Genomic DNA, 18,913 nt, shown 5'->3' with positions numbered 1-18,913 from the left:
GCATAACAGGGACATCAGAAAATACCCCAGTAATGTGCTGCTAAACTGTGTGTCTGTGAAGGTGGGGGCATGGCTGGTAGCATTTCCTAATTTCTGTTGTACAAACATACCCACCATGGCAGATTTCAAGCTCCCAGCATGGCTTCACTGAACAGGGAGCTGGGAAAAGTATGCCTATTTACTTCTTTTGAGTCATACAAGCCGTAGACTAAAGAGGAAAGCTTCAAACTTCTTCAATGCTTCCTACTCAACATACTAAAATGAGGCCACAGCAACTATAGCATACCTCATTATTTTCATGATAAGATCAGAGTGTGTGATCCTGGGTCTTGGAATGGACAAAGGGATGTTTGTGCAGAGAAAGGATTTCTGAGTCCTCTGAAGCTGCTGAGATCACAGAGCAAAGAGTAATGCTGGCTGGTTGGGGAGCTGCTAGCCTTTGACTTGAAGTAATTGCAATGAAATGTTTCTCCTGCTTAACTTAAGACAACAGAATGATTTCATTAGAACAGAAACCACATTCCTCCCTATTTGTTCGTTAGTACCATCTGCCCTTTGCTCCTCTTGCATGTTCATTCTCAGTATAAATTGGAAGCCCTGCTCACTTTTGTTACATGTTCTTGCAGCACCATTTACAACAGTGGACTGTGGTCTGTTCAGCCTCAGTGTCAGAGCTTGTCCACTGTTAGGACCAGGTGTCTCAGGAGTCACATGGAGGAAAGTGGCAGCAGTTAGAAGGTCTCAGAAGACAGGGAATTCCCATCTGTGTGCTGGCCTTACTCAGTCCCAGAAGACACAGGGCGGCTGAGCAAGGAGTCATTTGATGATGACACAAGAAAAAATGGGTCAAGAGCAATTCCCCGCCAGTGACCATCATTCTCTGGGGAAAGAAATTTGGTGTCTCTACCACCATAATTTCTGATCAGTGAATTTGGAAGGACTATGATGCCCCTCCTACCTATGAAAGATTCAGGGCACCTCTATCAGGGTTGCATCTGGGACACTGAGTCCCAGACTTGGAGAAGTGGTCTGTCGCTGAGGACTCCCCGAAACCCATAATGCATAATCACATCAGCTCTGACCAGTGCATTCCATTTCATAGATAAAAACTGCAGCATCACCCACAGACAGATGGAAGATTCTATTGCAATATAATCATTGTACTTCTATTTATAACAAGTGCTATATAACACTATATATTATGAAAAATACAATAAAAAGGAATAGATTCAATATTATAAATAAAACACTTTTTGAGTTAAAGGCCTTGGGAGAATTATTTCAAATCAAATGAGTTGGACAACAATCAAAACACTCAGAGTCTGAAAATCAGATTTCCTGAGTGAATCAAGGTGAAATGGCAGCAGTGGTGATGCATGCTTCTGTCTATCAGGACAGCAGCAATGGCAAATGGAAATAAAATAAAGGATACATGTGGCTTAAAGTAGGCAGAAGAAATGAAGTGTTATTGTTACCATGATTGTATTTATCAAGTAAGGACCACAAATTTGCAAAGACCTTTACTTCAAACAGGAAGAGAGTTTTGATATTTTGTGGCAGAAAACTTCCAAGGTGACAGGGATAGAAGAGGCTTCAGAAGAAAGATCTTCTCAGGGATGTAGCCTCAGACCTTCCAGATGCCCCAACATATGAAGAAGAGGCATGTTTCCTGCCCATGACTACCGCATGTATGTGGGCAGCACAGCAGCCCCCAAGACCTATAGAAGATGCATGTCTACCCTGAAGGCCAAGGCTAAGACACCCACTCCTTGCTTGGAGCAGTGAGCTGGCTCCGAGCCCTCCTAGAGTGCAGTGGGACGTGACTGTTTTCACCACCTACATTTGCAGTCACTGTGTTTCAGGAATGAATCTGTGGTCTCTTTCCACCCAAAGGACAACCGAGGTCCAAATCTACCTCTTTCCCAGGAAAAGTGAGGAGCAAAGAGAGGCCTCTGTTAAGGATCTCTGGGAGCTGCAAAGAGAGAGAAGGATGAGGTTTGTGAACAGGAAGGAGGCGACTGTGCCACACTGTGGCTAAGCTGCTGGCACAGAGATACATGGCCGAGTCCCGCTGCTCTGTGCGCTGAATCGTCAGAGTGGAGATGGATCCCTCAGGCCTCTCTGCAGAGAACCGATCATTGGGCAGCCCTGATTTGTCTGGTTGAGCTTCATAATTGAAGTAAGTCAGAAACTCTGGGCCCTGCCCCAGGGCCTGTTGATACCAATAAAGGGTTGCATGACTCGAAATTGGATCACACCTGAGAGTTACATCCTGTCCCCTCTTTGTGACTTTGTACCTGGGAGACTGGGAGACTCCAGCACCTGTGTGATCTGTGGAAATAGAATCTGGCAACAGAATAAGGAAAACATTTGTAGTCATCTCACACACACACACACACACGCATACACACACACGCCTACATACAGAAAAAATATGAAACTACTTTGTGTTCTGAGGACTCACCTGTCCCTAGGAAACCCAGGACCACCCAGTAGAGGAGCCTGGTACCCATGACAGTGTCAGACCAGGATGGGGGCTTTACCAGATCATTGTCACTGTGAGCTGGAGCAGAGGATGAGGGATGTCCTTGTCTCCACAGGGCAGTTCCCACAGTGACATCACTTCCTCTCTCAATCCTCAGGACCTCAGGGTCACAGCATTTCTATTAGAACACACTTGGGTGACACTTTAAATATTTATAACCTCTGTTTTAACAACATCAATTCATGGCTCATTGGTTTGTGCTCCAGAGCTGTCTGTGCCTGGAGACCTCACACTGCATCTCTGAGTTCATCTTCTCATCCTACAGCCGCTCCCCTGCCTGCTGGGCATGTCCTGTAGGATGCAACAACAGCGCCCCTAACATAGGGCACAAAGGGTTGAGCTCATTGTCTTTCCCGCAAGTCAGGGTCCCCTGTGCCATCCCAATCATGCCCCAGCTTCCTCTATTCCCCCAGTCACACGTGCCCAATGAGACTGTCCCATCATATGGGTTCCCTCAAGAACTGCCCTCATGCCTTTCTTCTGGAATCATTTCCCACCCTTGTTAACCGTAATTCAGAAAAGATACCCATAGAAAACCATCTCAGGCATAGAGTGACTTATTAATGCCCATCTATTCCATGCCCTAGACTGGGTAACTGGGAACTTCCATGTGAAAAACACTAGGACCTGAAGTTCTAGCATCAAAGATTTGTTTTACCGTTGTCTAATTTAAGACGCTGATGGAAGAAAAGTACTCAGTTTACTGTTTAGGTCCAACGTATAAAAATAAAATGAATATTCTTTACCCTGAAATCATACGTTCTCCTTTGAGTAAATTAAAAGGTCACATAAATCATGAATTAAACCTACCAGGCTAGACTGGGCCAAGAGAAGACAGAGCTTTTTTCTGGAAAGGCTAAGTTTCCAGGGTTAGTCAATGTGGTGCAGGAAGGAGGCTGGTACGTGAAGTATTTTTCCTCGTTAGAAGATACTGGGATGTGTGATATCCTGGGTACTCAGCTGATCTGGGGGGAAGGGTGGCCAAGTGTGTAATACAAGGGATGAAATGTCGTCAGTAGGATTGTCCTGGGAAATTGCCTTTCAACAATCTGAGACATGTTTTGGGCTCTTTGGCCCTCTCTGCTCCATCCTGTTTGGGGGCCAGGTCTCTACATGGAGAGAAGGCAACTCTAGCACACTGTATTCTTGCCATCTTCACAGCAATGCAGGGCAATTTCTGCAGATCTGAGGATTTCACTTTAGGTTTGCCATCAAATCATTGAGCTGATCAGCTACAAATTCATGAAGCACATTTCTCATACTGCACAGTCAAAAGGGAGACCAGAGCACTTGCTTTGGTTATAAAAGAACTGGATGGAGGAAGGCAGCAAGATGTGAGCTTCCCTCCTACTGTCTCCACAGGTCACTGCACTCTGACCAGGGGTCTGATGTCCATCCAACTCCATCAGGATAGAAGCTCAGGAAGGAGACAGAAGCAGGAGGCAGAGCCCTGCCTCTGGGTGGAGCGAGATTTCAGGCACAGGATTAAAAGAAAAGTTAGTAGCCAGTGTCTGGAACATCTACATACAAATTGTGTCCACATTCACTTGGGCAGCACAGGTGTCCCCCGGAGAGGAGTCCACGGACCGTGGCAGGTTGAGTCAGTTGTGTGATCTGATGCCTTAATCTGGGAGAATCCATACTGTGCTGGATTGTGTTAAGTCAACTTTGCAAATGTAAGAGTCTGACTTTCCCAGAATGCCATTTATCATTCTGGGTTAGAGATGGTCAAGGATACATTTTGTAACATTTAGAAGACAGATACAAAACAGTCACTATAACAATTGGCAGGTCATTGTGGTGAGAGAGTGAGAGTCAGTGACCAGCAGATACAGAGGCATCCAACAGACCTCGGAAGTCCTGTTCCTTCTGCACTCTGTGTCCAGTTCATCTTGCCAAATGCTGCCCAACAGCAGCCAGGCTGCCCCCAGTGTTTGGCACTATACCCGCAGGCATGGCCCCCACACAGAGGGAACAGCTTCCCCAGAAGCAGGTTTCCTCGGCCTTTTCCTGTGCTCCCGGCTCAAGGTCCCACTGCATGGCCTGGCATGCTCTGATCCTCTCATGTTCCTGACACTCCAGCCTGTCCTGCCAGAGCTCCAGGAGCCCTGACTACTGACTGGCTCCCTCACCTTCTGACTTCTCTCCTCAAGACCTTGTCTTCCTCAGCTCCTCCCACATATGCATAAAGTCTAATTCTGATCATAAATCTTTTACACTCACAAACATGTAGTGGCTCTGTTTTATTGATGCAAACCTAATGGAGATTTTCTTACCAGAAGTGGTTTCAAGGAACAACCTTTAAGGATGGAATTCTAGAAGTGGATCTCTGATCTGTCTAGATTTGTTGTGGGGAAAGACCCTGAAGGAGAGCACAGAGACCTGGAGGAGGTCAGGTGCTGCAGCCACAAGAGGAAGCCTTGAACCAGGTGTGGCCACCATGATAGTGATTCCCCCATCAATTTCCAAGACCGACCTGAGCCCAGCAATCAAAGGGGTGGGCTTTCTTGTACTTAATGCTAGATCTCTGCCAGTTTACAGTAGATGTAGCGTGTTCCTGCTATTTGTTCGTCCACCCACTCATCACTCACTCAGCCTGTCATTCACTCATCTATTCTCTGTGAAATGGGTCTCCCCACATGCCAGGCACCGATGTTGGTAAATACAGCAGGCACAGTCTTAGCTCTCATGGGCTTAAAAATTGGGTGGAGAGGCCAGGCGTGCTGGCTAACGCCTGTATCCCCACACTTTGGGAGGCCGAGAAGGGCAGATCATGAGGCCAGGAGATCGAGACCATCCTGGCCAACATGGTAAAACCCCATCTCTACTAAAAATACAAACAAGAATTAGCTGGGCGTGGTGGCACATGTCTGTAATCCCAGCTACTCGGGAGGCTGAGGCAGGAGAATCACTTGAATCAGAGTATCAGAGGTTGCAGTGAGCAGAGATCATGCCACTGCACTCCAGCCTGGTGACAGAGTGAGACTGTGTCTTAAAAAAAAAAAAACTGGGTGGAGCACAAAAATAATCAGACAAGCATCTGAGAAAGCCCAACTGTGCTAAAGGTTACTAACGGACATATGATTCATTGAGAGCTTATGAGAGGAAAGTTGATCTTACCTGGGAGGGGAGGGAGTGCTTCCTGCAGGAGGGGCTGATCATACTGAGATCTGAAGCACAGGAAGGAGCTGGCCACTAGAGAAAGGAAGGCTCTGGCCCAGGGCAAAGAAAATGGCCTTTGAAGTCTCTGTGACGGGAAGGAAGGAGTCACAGAGAGGCGCTCTCCTCATGGCTGCAGTAGAGAGGGGCAGGGAAGTGGGGGGTGGAGGATGACTGCGGAGGTGGGAAAGGTGGGCCACAGGAGGGTGGGGGCTGGGGGAAACCCTAGAGAGGAAGCAACATGGTCACCAGGGAGAGACAGGAGTCTAGATGGATCTGAAATACAAATCCTGTTTCATCCTGGGGGCCTTGGACTCAGGATGATGAGTAGAAAAGTAGGAGCTGGGGAAGCCCTGGCCCCAACCCCAAAAGTAGAGCTTGTAGGAGAGAGCAACGAAGGAGACATATGAGGACCTGGGACCAGTCCAGGCCTGGCTGAGATGCCTGCAGAGGCACCTGGCACAGAGCGAGGCTCATACTGTCTGGGCCACTTGGGGCCACTCTGGGTTCCAAGGTTCCCGTTGCAGAATACTCTGCCCAGGTCATCCCTGAGTCTCAGGTGGGGGAGGAGGGCAGAGCCTCCCTGCCTTTATGTGCAGAGAGGAGACAACCTTGTAGCGCTGTGGAGTAACTACTGGCACAGAAGTACACAGATGTCTGGGAGGGAGCAGCCGACACCAGCCTGAGCGGGAAATCCTCTGTGTTTAATCTAGAGACATTGTAGCCATTGGGGACTTCTTTGTCAGTAGTACCAGCAGCAGCTGAGTAGTAAATCAGTCTCAGCCCCATGCCTGGGTCTTGTCGATACCAGGACATGTATCCATGGTTCATATCCCGGGCACACTGCAGTGTCATGCTCTGTCCTGTCTTCAGGATGCGGAATTTTGGGGTCTGAGTGACACCAGCATTCACTGGACCTGCAGAGAAGAACAAAACTGATGCTGCAGCCCCAGTGGAAAGGGGATGGGCCTTGAAATCCACACAAGGGGCCCTGCCCAGGACCCACCTGCCCACAGGAGGGAAAAGGCCGCACAGCACAGGAGCCCGAGGCTCATGGCAGGGGCTACAGGACGGAGGGGTCTTCTGGGTCTGTGCATTGATGAAAGGGGAACTGGACTCTCAAGGGAGTCATTCTGAGACATCATTCTCCCTGCCTGGGCCCCAGAGCCTTCCAGTCAGGAGAGGCCACGCCCATTCCCCAGATGGTCAAATTCAAGATAAATGCACCAGTGAACAGCTGAGAATGAGAAGAACACATTTGTCTGAATTGAAACAAGTCTACAAGATTTTCATGACCTTTTGGAAACAGTTTGTAATTCAATGTAAATTTTAATTCTTCAATAATATAATTAATATTCTGATGTTAGTTATCTACACAGTGCTGTAGTCTAGAGTCTTAGGGAAACTCCTCATGTCTTCCTGGTGTTTTTGATTCCTGTATCCCAAATACTCCTTCAAGTATCCTTTTCTAATTTGCTTAATTGACCATAATCCTGTTTAAAATCCTTTGTCTATATTGGTTTTCTCTGTTATCAAGTTTCCAGATCCTAGGTGCAGGCTTCTCAACATTGGAGGAGTCGTTTTGCTCTGTTTCTTGTCAATTCACTGACAGATGGGACTCCTGATAAACCCAGCTGAGCACCTTCAGCTCAACCCAGGTCTCTTGCTTTCCATGCCTAGGGTGAGACCACATCAGGCAGAACCAGCTCATGCTGCTGACTGCCCTCTCTGTGTGGATGATGATGGCCACCCAGCGCTGCCCATGATCTGTGGGCACAAAGGTGGCCTGATGCGTGAGGGACTTGGGGAGAAAGGGCAGACTGTAGCGTAAGGAAGAATGCTCTGTTTTTATTTGAGATGCCATCTTTCATAGGGAATATCCCTTTGTGCAGGGTTCCTGACATTAATTTAGTAATAAATAAAATTTAGTAATAAAAAGGAGCTCTAATAACATGTCTTGTGATTCATCCAGAGTTTTACAAGCTTTCCACTGGGGTTTCTCCTTGTCTATTTTCTGAGCTCATCATCTTCTCCTTGACCCAGCCAACACCCTCCTCCCAGGTCCCTGTGTCTACTGAACCAAGCAGCAGGGTTTGATTCCTTCTGGCTACCCTCATTTCCATGGCTGCTTAATTATGGGTGGAGTGGGTTTGGGATGGCACAGGGCAAAACAAAGTAAAGGGCATTATTCTTCTTAGGGCTCTTATTCACACTGAGAACTACATGCTTCATGGTAGAGCCTCATGGTACTCATCGCGTGTGGATCAACACCCCCTCCAACCTCACCTCTCACCTTGCCACCAAGTTAGAGACTCTTAGAGTAGAAAAGGCCTTAGAAATAATCTTGTTTCCATTTCCAGGTGTGCTTTGTAATGTGGACTTGTTATTAATATTTAACACAGCTATTTGTCCTTCATTTCCAAAGAAATTACTCCCTCAGCTGTGCATCTGTGCTGAGACCTAAAAAATCCATTAGGAGAAGGTGGAGGGTTGCATCACAGCTTCACAGCTTAGAATTTGGTATTACATGTCCTTTGTCTTTGACATCCTGCGGCCACTCTGCAGTGTTCCCAACTGTTCCTCCCCACTGCCTGTGCTTCCTTCTCTGTTGATTCAAAGAAAATAAGATCCTCCTAATTTTAGAATGCAGGAACATTTACCAATTTCTGGCCCATGAGAGTCTCTCTTTGAACTCTGAGATATTTATTAAACAAACTCTGACTCCATTGGCCGTGCCATTTTTCGCTTCTCCACCAGTCTTCAAAAGGTAAAGGAGATGTATAGATGTTTACTTAACCTTGAAAATAAATTATCCCACCTTCCAAATACTTACAAAGGAAAACTGACTAAAATCAGATGGATTCTAGTTAATATTGGTTTCCTCTACATTTCATGTTAGGAAGTGACCACTTAGTTGGTTCTCCTCCCTCCCTCATTTTAACAACAGCTCCTCACACAGCTCCCTGGCCTAGTTTATCCACATCAGTGTCTCTGCTACATGTTGTGATGGGAATAATTTTCTCAAAGCTCAGATCTTCCATTTCCAGGCCACTAATCACTTACCCACTCTAGTATCTCCCCACTGCCAACACCATGATGCTTGTACCTGTGGTGCTGTAGGGTACACAGACTGTCTTAACCCTGGTGTCCGATCTGAAGACAACGCCAGATGGTTCTAGACTTCCCCTCCCTCAAACTCCAGTGACCCCTCTATCAATTCCACATGGAAGCAAGCCAACTGCCCTTCATCTGCCTCCACCATTTATTAGCTCTGAGACCATGGGCAAGGCTATTTATTGATTTCCTGGACTCTAGCCTTATCTAGACTCATCTATAAAACAAGACTAACATTCCCCTCAATGCTTTATGAGGATGAACTGAGATACTGTGTAGTCTCTGGTAAGTTTGATAAAGGTCTATCCTTTTATCCCTCCCTGTCTCCTCATGCAGGAGAAACCAAATGGAGCTCTCAGAACTGCCAGGACTATGAGTGTTGGAAAAGCTGGAATCATCAACTGGGTGCTGGGGTGAGGAGAACCTGGAAGTGTAAAGATGCCATTTGGTCACTTTAGAAAAGATCTGGCAGAATTTAGGAAACAGACAATACAGCACGAATGTACCTGTCTACCCTCATTATGCAATATGAAGCAGATAATAGGAGCAAGTTAGATCTATATCAACCAATCTGGAACAATAAAGACCAAGATATATAAACAGAAAGGAGTATACATTTGGCAGTTAAAGTGTACAGGTGAACCCATTTTCTGTAGGTGTACTTGGGTAGAAAGGTGTGCATGAACACAGAAAAGAGGGGTGAAAAGAAGCAAACCAGAGCGTTAATATTGGTTACCAATGGAACATGGGATTGGATTCGAGAGCATTATTGACATTTTCTTTATATATATATTATTTAAATTGGTTATTAAAAAATCGTAACGACATGCAAGCTTTAAGTTTACACTTTTCATCAGGCATCAGAATTTGTAGTGTCTAAATGGGCAAAGTACAGAAAGCTTCTGTTTATGGAACCCCGTATAAAGGCTCATTTGTTTTTAATAAACCGAGGAGAAAGTGTGCTCCGTAAAAGCACACGAGCTCCTGGTGAACACAGCCAGTCTCTGACTGCTGAGGAGGGTGAGCATCGAGGTCGATACATTTGATGGTGAGGTCAGCTTGGCTGATTATGAACTAATAAGGCTTCTACCTCTGAAAGCCTGATCACCACCGGGAAGTGGAGGATCTCACCCCTTGTTCTAGAACAGCCTTTGAATAGCCCCTGATTGGAAAAGGAAGAGAAATGAGCACCCTCTAGTGCCTGCATTTCCAAACTCAGTGAGAGCTCATTTCCAGTTTTACATTGTTCAAGCTTTAGAAATGCTCTTTGTTTCTGATCCAAGTAGCAGTATTATTACAGTGTCTATTGTAACGATATTCCAGCGTTTATCAACAGCACACAGCTTTCTCAAATACAGTTTTAGCAAGTGGGTGGAAGAAAATGCTGTCCCTAGGGAAGATGTTCTGACTTTGGTCTGTTTAAGGTTCAATTATTTAAAATAGCTAGTCTATTTTTGGTCTTTATTGCCTAAAGAGATAAAACTGCATTTGTCTTTAAAGCATAGATGCAAATCATTCTGGCAAAATTGGGGCTTCTGTCTATCCGTGGGCCATTCTTGGTGATTGTATATTTGATTATTTCCACCCAGAATGGCTCTCACAATTCTTCAGGGACTAACACATAGCCCTGCTCTGTAAATGAAGCCTCTGCCTCACAACCAGCCTTTCCTAACTGGCAAAGGAGGGTAACAAGCAAAGGTCTCTGTTCAGCGCCCTGCACCAAAATCAGGTGTGGGCTGGAGGAAGCTAGTGACCATGAACTCTGTGTCTCTGACATTGCCCACCAATTCATGGAAATGGACACCCATAATATCACTCAGTGTGTCAGGCACCATGACCTCAAAGCCACCCAAAGAGATATTTGTGCCTTGGGAAAACTCTCCATAAGAGCATGGGGAAGCCATTTGTTTTCTTCTCCATGACCTTTTAATGTCAGTGTTTGATATTATGTTTCTGATCACTCTCTCAGAGTGATTATGTGCGCTGTGTCTGTGAGACTCCCAAATCCAGGACACCTGTGAGGGAAGGAGATTGAAGGAGGAGACTAGGCAGGAAGGCGATGGGCAGATAGGAAATTCAGTCGTGCAGAAAGGCTTGGATCCAGTTACTTATCCATGACAGGGATTTCTCATCTGTTTCCAGGACTCATTTGATCCTAGGAGATGAAGGGATAGAGGTTCCCATTTAATGCATCCAGACATCTAAGTGGGTACTCAAACGGCCTTTCAATATCTGTTCTTCATTTTTCAAGATTGATCAGTTTCAAGATTGGAACTGCTGTTGGTCCTGACAATAAAATGGGGAACAAAACATCCACAATTTTTAAAATGATGCATGTTACAGTCTAGAATGCAAGAGTAGTGTCAATTAAATAGTCACACAAAGTCATGGAAAATGACTATGGTGCTAAATCTATGAATTTTAATGCATATTATAAGCTGTGAGCATTTACAATAAGGAGGTGCAGCCTAGGAAAACTGTTGAAGGAGTGTCTCCCTAGAGATGGTTGTAGATAAACTGACAGTTGGAGCAAGAACAAAGAAGAAGAGACTTGTGTTGACACAGAGAATACAGCATGGAGTGGAAAGGCCTTTGGTGGGAGGAGCATGATGCATGAGGAATGGCCTGAACTGAGGCATCTGTGGTTGACGTGGAGGTGAAGGTGCAGAGGGAGAGGACAGCTGGGAGCAGACATCATGTGGAGGAGGCTGAGGACTGACATGAGCATGGTCTGGGGAAAATGGAGTTGTGAAGGCCGACAGGGAAAAGAACATACCTATGTTGTCAATGCTGTCTGCAAATACACAATTTCAAATGAACTTTCCTTTCTGAGAGCAAGTCAGGAAGAGGACTTCTGAGGCCAGAGCTGGAGGAGGGGCCTTGAAGAGAGGCTGCAACTGCTCACATCACTGTGATGTGCATTCCCTCGTCCAGCTGAGACTGGCCTAGGAGAGAAGCTCATCACAGGGCAGAGTTTTCCATGCGCAGGGCTGCTCAGAAATCTGAGGGCCCCAGCCTGGGCAGTGTTGGGGAGACTCCTATGGGAAAACGTCTTCCACTGCCTAGAACATGGTCTCGTGAAGACGAGGCCACCTATATCTTCCACTGAGCATTGTGTGCAGAGGAAGGTGGCTGTGGGGTGACTGCTGGTGCAAGAGGGCACAGAAGTCTGGGAGAGGCTGACACCAAGGCCACATATTTGGCTTTGAGAGAAAGTCACAGACCCTCAGGGATTTCTCTGTTTTGCGGGCTGGGACAGATCAGCTGTACACCAGGTTCTGCTCCTATTAACACCTACACATGTAGTCATGGATGACAGTCTCAGGCATCTCCGTGCCACTTCATGTACTGCCTTTGTTCTCTGGTATCTTAGGATCTGATTGTCCCAGCTTCTGTGAAGTTTATGACAGAAGGAAGTTGAGTGCCCAAGGAGGGACCCCAATAATGGAGACCTGAGGTAAAGGCTTAGGCTGGGATGTGGTAAGCCAAGGAAAAGGCTTTAAAGATCTCACCTGCCCCCAGTAGGCAAAAGGCCACACCACTGAGGAGTCTGGTGGTCATGGTAGGGTCAGAGAAAAATGGGGAAATTGTGGGGAGGTTTTTCAGTTTGTGTGTTGGGGACTTAAATCCTAGATGTCAGTAGAGTCAACTGATGATGGCACTGCCCCTGCCAGCCGGTGACTCTGCCCTCTGCCTGCAACTCCTCCCTCTACCTGCTGCAACCTTCAACCTACAGTCAAGTCATAAACCTTCGCCCATATGGTCTCTGCTCCTGGCTGTCTTTCTTCTACAAGACAATAGACTGACAAGGTTCATGATCATTTGCCCTCCACCTACCTCTCCACCGTCAGCTCCAGGAGTCCACTTTAAGGCTCTTTTTGACAAGCTATTGTTTCTTCACTGAACATATGTCCTTCCCTCCCATTCCTAGGTCTGTATCTTATTTCTTACATGAGATGTATTTCAGGTACATTTATTCTTAGTGGTGAAAATCCAAACTTAAATTTTAGTAGAAGAAGTTGAGAAAAATATGCTTAGACATTTATATGAAAAAGTGGTTTTTGTCTACACACAAACAAAATTGTTTTTAGTTTTTGTTTCATTAAATTAAGCTCTTGTGCACCAAAAACTCCATAAAAATGAAAATATAAGCTGCAGACTGGGGAAAGACAAAGGGAATGCATATAAATGATTGTTAAAATGTGTGAAATCTAACATTCCTCAAAGTTGCTAATGAAGAGGCCATAGTAATGACCCCTGAAGACATCTGAGCCTCTACTGCGGCCCTGCTGGTCACTAGACGGCAGTGTGAGGGCTCTGATTTACTGACCAGGATGCAGAAGATGATGATGGAGCAGAGGGGTAGGTGGAAAATGGATGGACTAGTTTGTTTCCTACTTCTGATCCTTACAAGCCAAGAGACATTGGGGAAAATGACTCAATGTCCCTGAGCCTTCTATCTATAAAGGAAGAATGAGAATGTTTGATGTGCAAGATTGTTGAAAGGCATTAAACTATGTAACAAATGCAAATAACCAAGCACACATCTGGGGCTCAGCAGTCACTCTTGTACTGAGGTGACAAGCTGCAAGAAGATGCAGCACAGAAGTGGGCACACTCAGGACACAGGAAACCTGGGCTCTATTGGTTGGGAGAGCTCTGCCCTCAGTAGGACACAAGACGTGCCTTCCAAACAACTAAAAGCTTCCCTTGAAGGAGTGAAACGTGGGTGGGGCCTACAGCTCTCAAGGCAAAGCTAAGGCAAGAAGTTTATATACAGAACGTCAGTGACTCTGCTGGGCTGTGCCAAGCTGCTGGCACAGAGATAGAGGGCCGAGTCCCCCAGCAACAAGGCGTTCACATTCAGCTCAGAGCTATAGTTAGGGAACTGGTGACCTGAGAATCGATCAGGGAAGTTGCCTCTCTGTCTCTCTTCCTCCTCATAATACTCAAAGATACACTGGGGCCCCTGACCCAGGACCTGTTGGTACCAGGACACAGTGTCGTGCCCAGACTGAGGAGAGCATCTCAGAGTCACTTGCTGTCCTCTCGTTTTGATCAGGTGTATGGGACTTTGGGTGACTCCAGCGTCCACTGAGCCTGTGGGAAAAGCAGATGGAGGATGAGCACAGGGACAGCCTGGAGGTCCTCCCCAAGGTAAAGTGGAGGACACAGGGGTGGGAAAGCTGAGAATGGAGCAGCTGTCCTGTGCCCAGGACTCACCTGCTCCCAGGAGACAAAGCAGTGCCCAGCAGAGGAGCCCGGGGCCCATGGCACAGTGGGGCAGGCAGCACTGCATCTGATTCAGGGCTTGGTCCTCCTGGGGAAGAGCTGAGTGAGTTCTGGGCCTTGATTTTCCTGATAGGAGGGGTATCCTGTAATGTCACTGTCCTGAGTCCTCCCCATGCAGCCTTCCTTAGGTCTAGTGCTCCACAGACCCTGGACTTTACCTGTCCTGCCGAGCTGGAGGGATGGGTGAAGGCAGAAGTTTCTGTGGTGATACAGTTCCTCCTCTGCCTACACTGCCCCAGCTCACAGGCTGCCCCATCACCCTATCACCCTTCTCCCACCTAGTGCTGTGGTGCTCCATGCTGGAGCTCACATACCTGCCCATCAGCGGAGGGTGAGGAGCCTGTGAGTAAACCTCAGTTTCCAGCTCTTCCTTGCTGTACTCACGTCATCTTTCTGATGCTAGATTCACACCAATGTTTCTTATTATATTTTTCTATCCAAGACAACATTCCGAGCCCCTTTTCTCAGTGGCCACTGGTACAGTCCCCAAGATTTAGTCTGTCTGATCAGATCCAAAGCAGACCTGTGTTGTCTGTAAATTATTAAGATTACAGATTCCCCAGAAATAATTCTTGGACTTTAACAGCTCACAGCACAGAGTTTGGCTTATGGGAGACAGGACAGCAGAGGGAGGTAGGGTCACCATCTGTGCTGGTTTGCAAAATCTATTCCCATGGCTCCCTTCTTGCTGGGTTAAATTTCCTGGTGCCCGAAAGTAGTCACACAGTAGCCTGAATGCTTTGCCTCTTAGATATTTCTTTCAGCAGATACACTAGCAAATGGCTCATAATTTTTATATTCCATAAAGTTCTAGAACAGGACACAATTTTGCCAAGGTTTTTGCTACTTACAACAAGGATGGCATTTACTTCGATTTTCAATAGCTTGTTCCTCATTTCCCCCTGAGCCTTCACCAGAATTGCCCTTTATGCTCTGTTTTCAGGAATCTAGACTTTTGCTAGTCTGCTCCTCCCAATTCTTTCAGCCTCTATCCATTAGCCACTTCCCATTAACCAAAGCTGCTTCTACATTTTCAGGTATTATAGCAACAGCCTCACTCTCAGGTACCATATTTTCTTTCAATTTCTTTTCTACTGCTATAGAGAAATACCATGGAATGGGCAATTTATAAAGACAATAGTTTCATTTGGCTTATAGATCTGGAGACTGAGAAGTCCAAGATAGAAGGGCGATAACTGCTGAGGGCCTCCTGCTGTTATCCAAGGCAGAAGGAAGGGGAAGCAAGCACCCAAGACAGAGAAAGTGGCTGAATTCATCCTTTTTATCAGAAGACCATTCCCAAGATAACTCATTCACTCCCACAATAAAGGGCATTGATCTGTTTCTGAGGGCAGATCCCTCATGACCCTAGTCATAGCTGTCCCACCTCCCAATACCATTACCTTGACAAGTTTCAACATGAGCTTTTGTGAGGACATGCAAGCATAGCACACACATCTACACTATGAGTCAGTATTTCCACTCTTAAGTCTATACCTTAAAAAAAAATGCATATGTCCACAGGAAGAATTCCACAAAAATGTTCACAACAAGTTTATTCATAATAGTTGAAGACAGGAGTAACATGGATATCCATCAACAGGAGCATGGAAAAACAAGTTGTTGTATATTTATGCAATGGAATATTAGTCATAAGAATGACCTACTGATACAACGATATGAATACACTTCAGAAATACTAATTTTGGAGAAAAACAATTCAATAAAAATATGATTCCATTATATGAAGCTCAAGAATAGACAAAGCTACTCAACAGTGATACACATAGAAAAGTTTTTATCCCTGGGATAGAAATTGATTAGAAAGGAGCATGATGACACTTTCTTGAGTGACGGAAATTTTTTTTATAATCATTTCAGTTACTATTGCAGTGGTGTATGCATTTGTCAAAATGTACCAGGATGTCCTTCTATTAATATTTGTGTTTTACTCTCTATTAATTATACCTTAATAAAAAGTATTACTAAAAATTACACAGCTAAATTGCATAAAAGATGGGAGTCATTTACAAATGTATGCTTGTATTCTGCACAGCCCAATTTAAAAATGAATCACACAAAAAGAAGAAAAGACAGGAACACACATAGCTGTGTAAGATTTGGAGAATGTGAGAAGTGCTCAGTGACTGAAATAGACAACATTGAAATTTGGCCACAAAATAAGCTCAAGTGATGAGTGGGCTGAAAAACAAGTGAGGATCAATATCAAGGAAAGCTGTAGACAAACAAAAGCTCTCTAAAAATATCTTCATATGCTGTTGAAATCATTCTGAGAACCATGAGCTGCTATCCATTTCATAACTTGGGAAATTGGGCATTCATCAGTCTCACAATTGAGACTTTCATTTCTTTTTGGCTTTCAACAGACTGGCCAATTGGTGAACTGATTTTTTTGCCCAGCAAGCAGCCTGCTCCCCTCTTTGTGTGTGGGGTCCTGGGAGACCTGGCCCTCCGCCTTTGGCAGCCTCACAGAGGGGAGTTGGGCACAGCGCAGACACACGGGGTTCCCTGCATGTGGGGTTTGCAATCCCTGTAAAGCCCAGCTGTGGATCTCCAGTCCTGCAGTTAATGGATCCCAACTAAAAAACCTTGCCTCTAGGTGTCTGCTCTACCTGTAAGTGCTAAAGAGGGATAGAGGCTGGAGAAAAATAAAATGTTTGCTCAATATTATTCTGTAACATTTTACAAGAAAATAAATTGAGGAGTCGATGCATTTTCATCCAAGCCAAGGTCATGAGGATAATAGCTGAATTTCTTCCTTAATCTACCCTGAGAAGACTCAAACACTGTTCTATGCCCACAAATACTTTAGTAGTGACTTATTTATAGTCTATTTTTGATAATTCTTCTAGTCAATTATCTTCAGCTCTAACAGCACAGTTTGATGCGTCTACTAACATTTTCCTTCAGTAGTCTGTTTACTTAGGTGTTTTAGAACTTCTCAATATTTTTTGCCCTCCAGAGAACACATACTTGGTGTCCAATGGAGTCTCAGCCAAGGTGATGTTATCAGTAAGACTTATGAACTTGCAGAATCCCAGATCACTCAAGCAGGTTAAAGCTGTTGCCTGGTCAGACAATTTCCAATGTTCCTCTGAGGCATTTGCTCCTCTGCACCCGCCCCTGATACGAAGGCAAAAATTCTTCAACTGTAGATGTCACTAAAGATTAGAGGGACTTCCCGCCTCTTGATAGCTGTAGGTAGCCTAGCAATAACTGAAAACTGCTGCAACATCTGCATAATATGGGATCCAAGCCCTAATTTTTCTTAACCCTTTCCCTTCTAGACTGCTCGCCCAGACTCCCCAGAGCCCAGTGGACCATAGTGCCATCTTGTGGCCAATAAGTGAAGTTTCATCATTGTTTCTTCTGCTGGGAAGTGTCTGCTGAGTGAGCTGGCAGAATATTCCACAAGTGCCATCCCGCAGGTGTTATGAGCAGCTTCCCTAAATCATCATACCAACACTAGTTCTAACCCTGACTATTGCTTTCAGTTACCAAAATCTTAATATCCCACCCTCATTCTGAAAAACTCTTAACAAATATCTCCAGTTATAGTTTAACTTTTTCTCCCTTAAACTACCATCTAAAGAAAGAGGAATAGAAGGAGAGGAATGAAAGGAAATAATATTTGATTTTAAATAGTAAGAAAACACAGACGTTGAGGTATAAAGAGATTATTTAATCTGAATCACTAAAGATAAACAAACACATCCTCCTAAAATGACAATGTTACCCCAAAAGTATAATCAGCAAAAGATGAAGTCAAATGTCTATTAATAAAAAGTAAAATTGAAATATATAAAATGAAACCTCTTACAAGGCAATAAGCAATGGTGGAGGGAGCAGTACCTAATGCAGAAAATAAGGATGGATATAGCTAAGACTAGCAAAGGGGCTGCTACAGGAAATGATCACCTTGTACAATGCACATCCACTGATCTGAGCACCAAACACGGAAGAGATGATTCTGAAACAGGCAGAGGAGCAGCCGGAGATGAGGACATGCTGGTACAAAATAGCATCATAAGGAAGCAAATCAGCCGGGGGACTGTGGATGAGATGACTGTGCTTTCTCCTGTCTCCTGTGACAGCTGAACTGGACCATTTTCCTCTCCAAGGATTTGCTCCTGCACCCTGAGTTAGAGGACCCTGGGATTTGCTCCTCCTCAGCTTCCCATGGATGAACTCCCTCTCCCTCCTTGTTGAGTATGGTCTGAAGGAGAGGTCATCTCTCCCTCCCCTTCAATCCCACAGTACTGGGGATTGGCACAGACTTCTCAATTGGCATCGACCTCTCTCATGGCATGCTCACATGCCCCCTAACTGTGCCTTTTCATTTCCACTAGACTGAAAGTTAGATGAGGGCAATGAAACGTAACACCTTTATCACAGGATGCATAAGTGACTGCTTTCAAAATTATTGCTGTTTCTTTCACTGCCTTGGGTTATATCTGAACAGGAAAAAAAGGCACAATTTCTTAATGTGACTTAACCGCAAAAACCTTCCCAAGTGCCAAGAACAATATAACTGTCAAGGGATTGCTCTCCTAATTGGTGAGATGGCAAAATAAAACAAAAACAAAGAAAATATTATCAAATACTTTAATGGAGACACAGAATCCCAGTCCCTCTTATACAAACATCACTGTTTGGCCTCCCTCTACCTAAGAGACCTGGCAGGAAAGCCCTGCTGGAGCCTGTTGGGAGCTGGTGAGGATGAGCCTTGGTGATTCTGTCCCAGAGCAGGGATTCTCAGGGAACTCTGGACAACTTCCAGGG

General features: G+C 45.3%; 3 gene segments (V, D, J or C); all 3 read right to left on the bottom strand.

The window, feature by feature from the left end:
- Positions 1 to 1,858: 1,858 nt before the first annotated feature.
- Positions 1,859 to 2,513, bottom strand: LOC129398293 (T cell receptor beta variable 7-7-like). The segment is given in 2 exon segments: positions 1,859 to 2,331; positions 2,465 to 2,513. Coding segments are annotated over 2 exon segments (522 nt in total).
- Positions 2,514 to 6,259: 3,746 nt separating this feature from the next.
- Positions 6,260 to 6,801, bottom strand: LOC129398292 (T cell receptor beta variable 6-8-like). The segment is given in 2 exon segments: positions 6,260 to 6,621; positions 6,711 to 6,801. Coding segments are annotated over 2 exon segments (453 nt in total).
- Positions 6,802 to 13,574: 6,773 nt separating this feature from the next.
- Positions 13,575 to 14,168, bottom strand: LOC129398291 (T cell receptor beta variable 5-6-like). The segment is given in 2 exon segments: positions 13,575 to 13,918; positions 14,042 to 14,168. Coding segments are annotated over 2 exon segments (420 nt in total).
- Between the last annotated feature and the right edge of the window lie 4,745 nt (positions 14,169 to 18,913).

The sequence above is a fragment of the Pan paniscus genome, chromosome 6, assembly GCF_029289425.2.
Source record: "Pan paniscus chromosome 6, NHGRI_mPanPan1-v2.0_pri, whole genome shotgun sequence".
Lineage (NCBI taxonomy): Eukaryota > Metazoa > Chordata > Mammalia > Primates > Hominidae > Pan > Pan paniscus.
The sequence above is the reverse complement of the archived record's forward strand: the minus strand, read 5'-3'. Positions and strand labels throughout refer to the sequence as shown.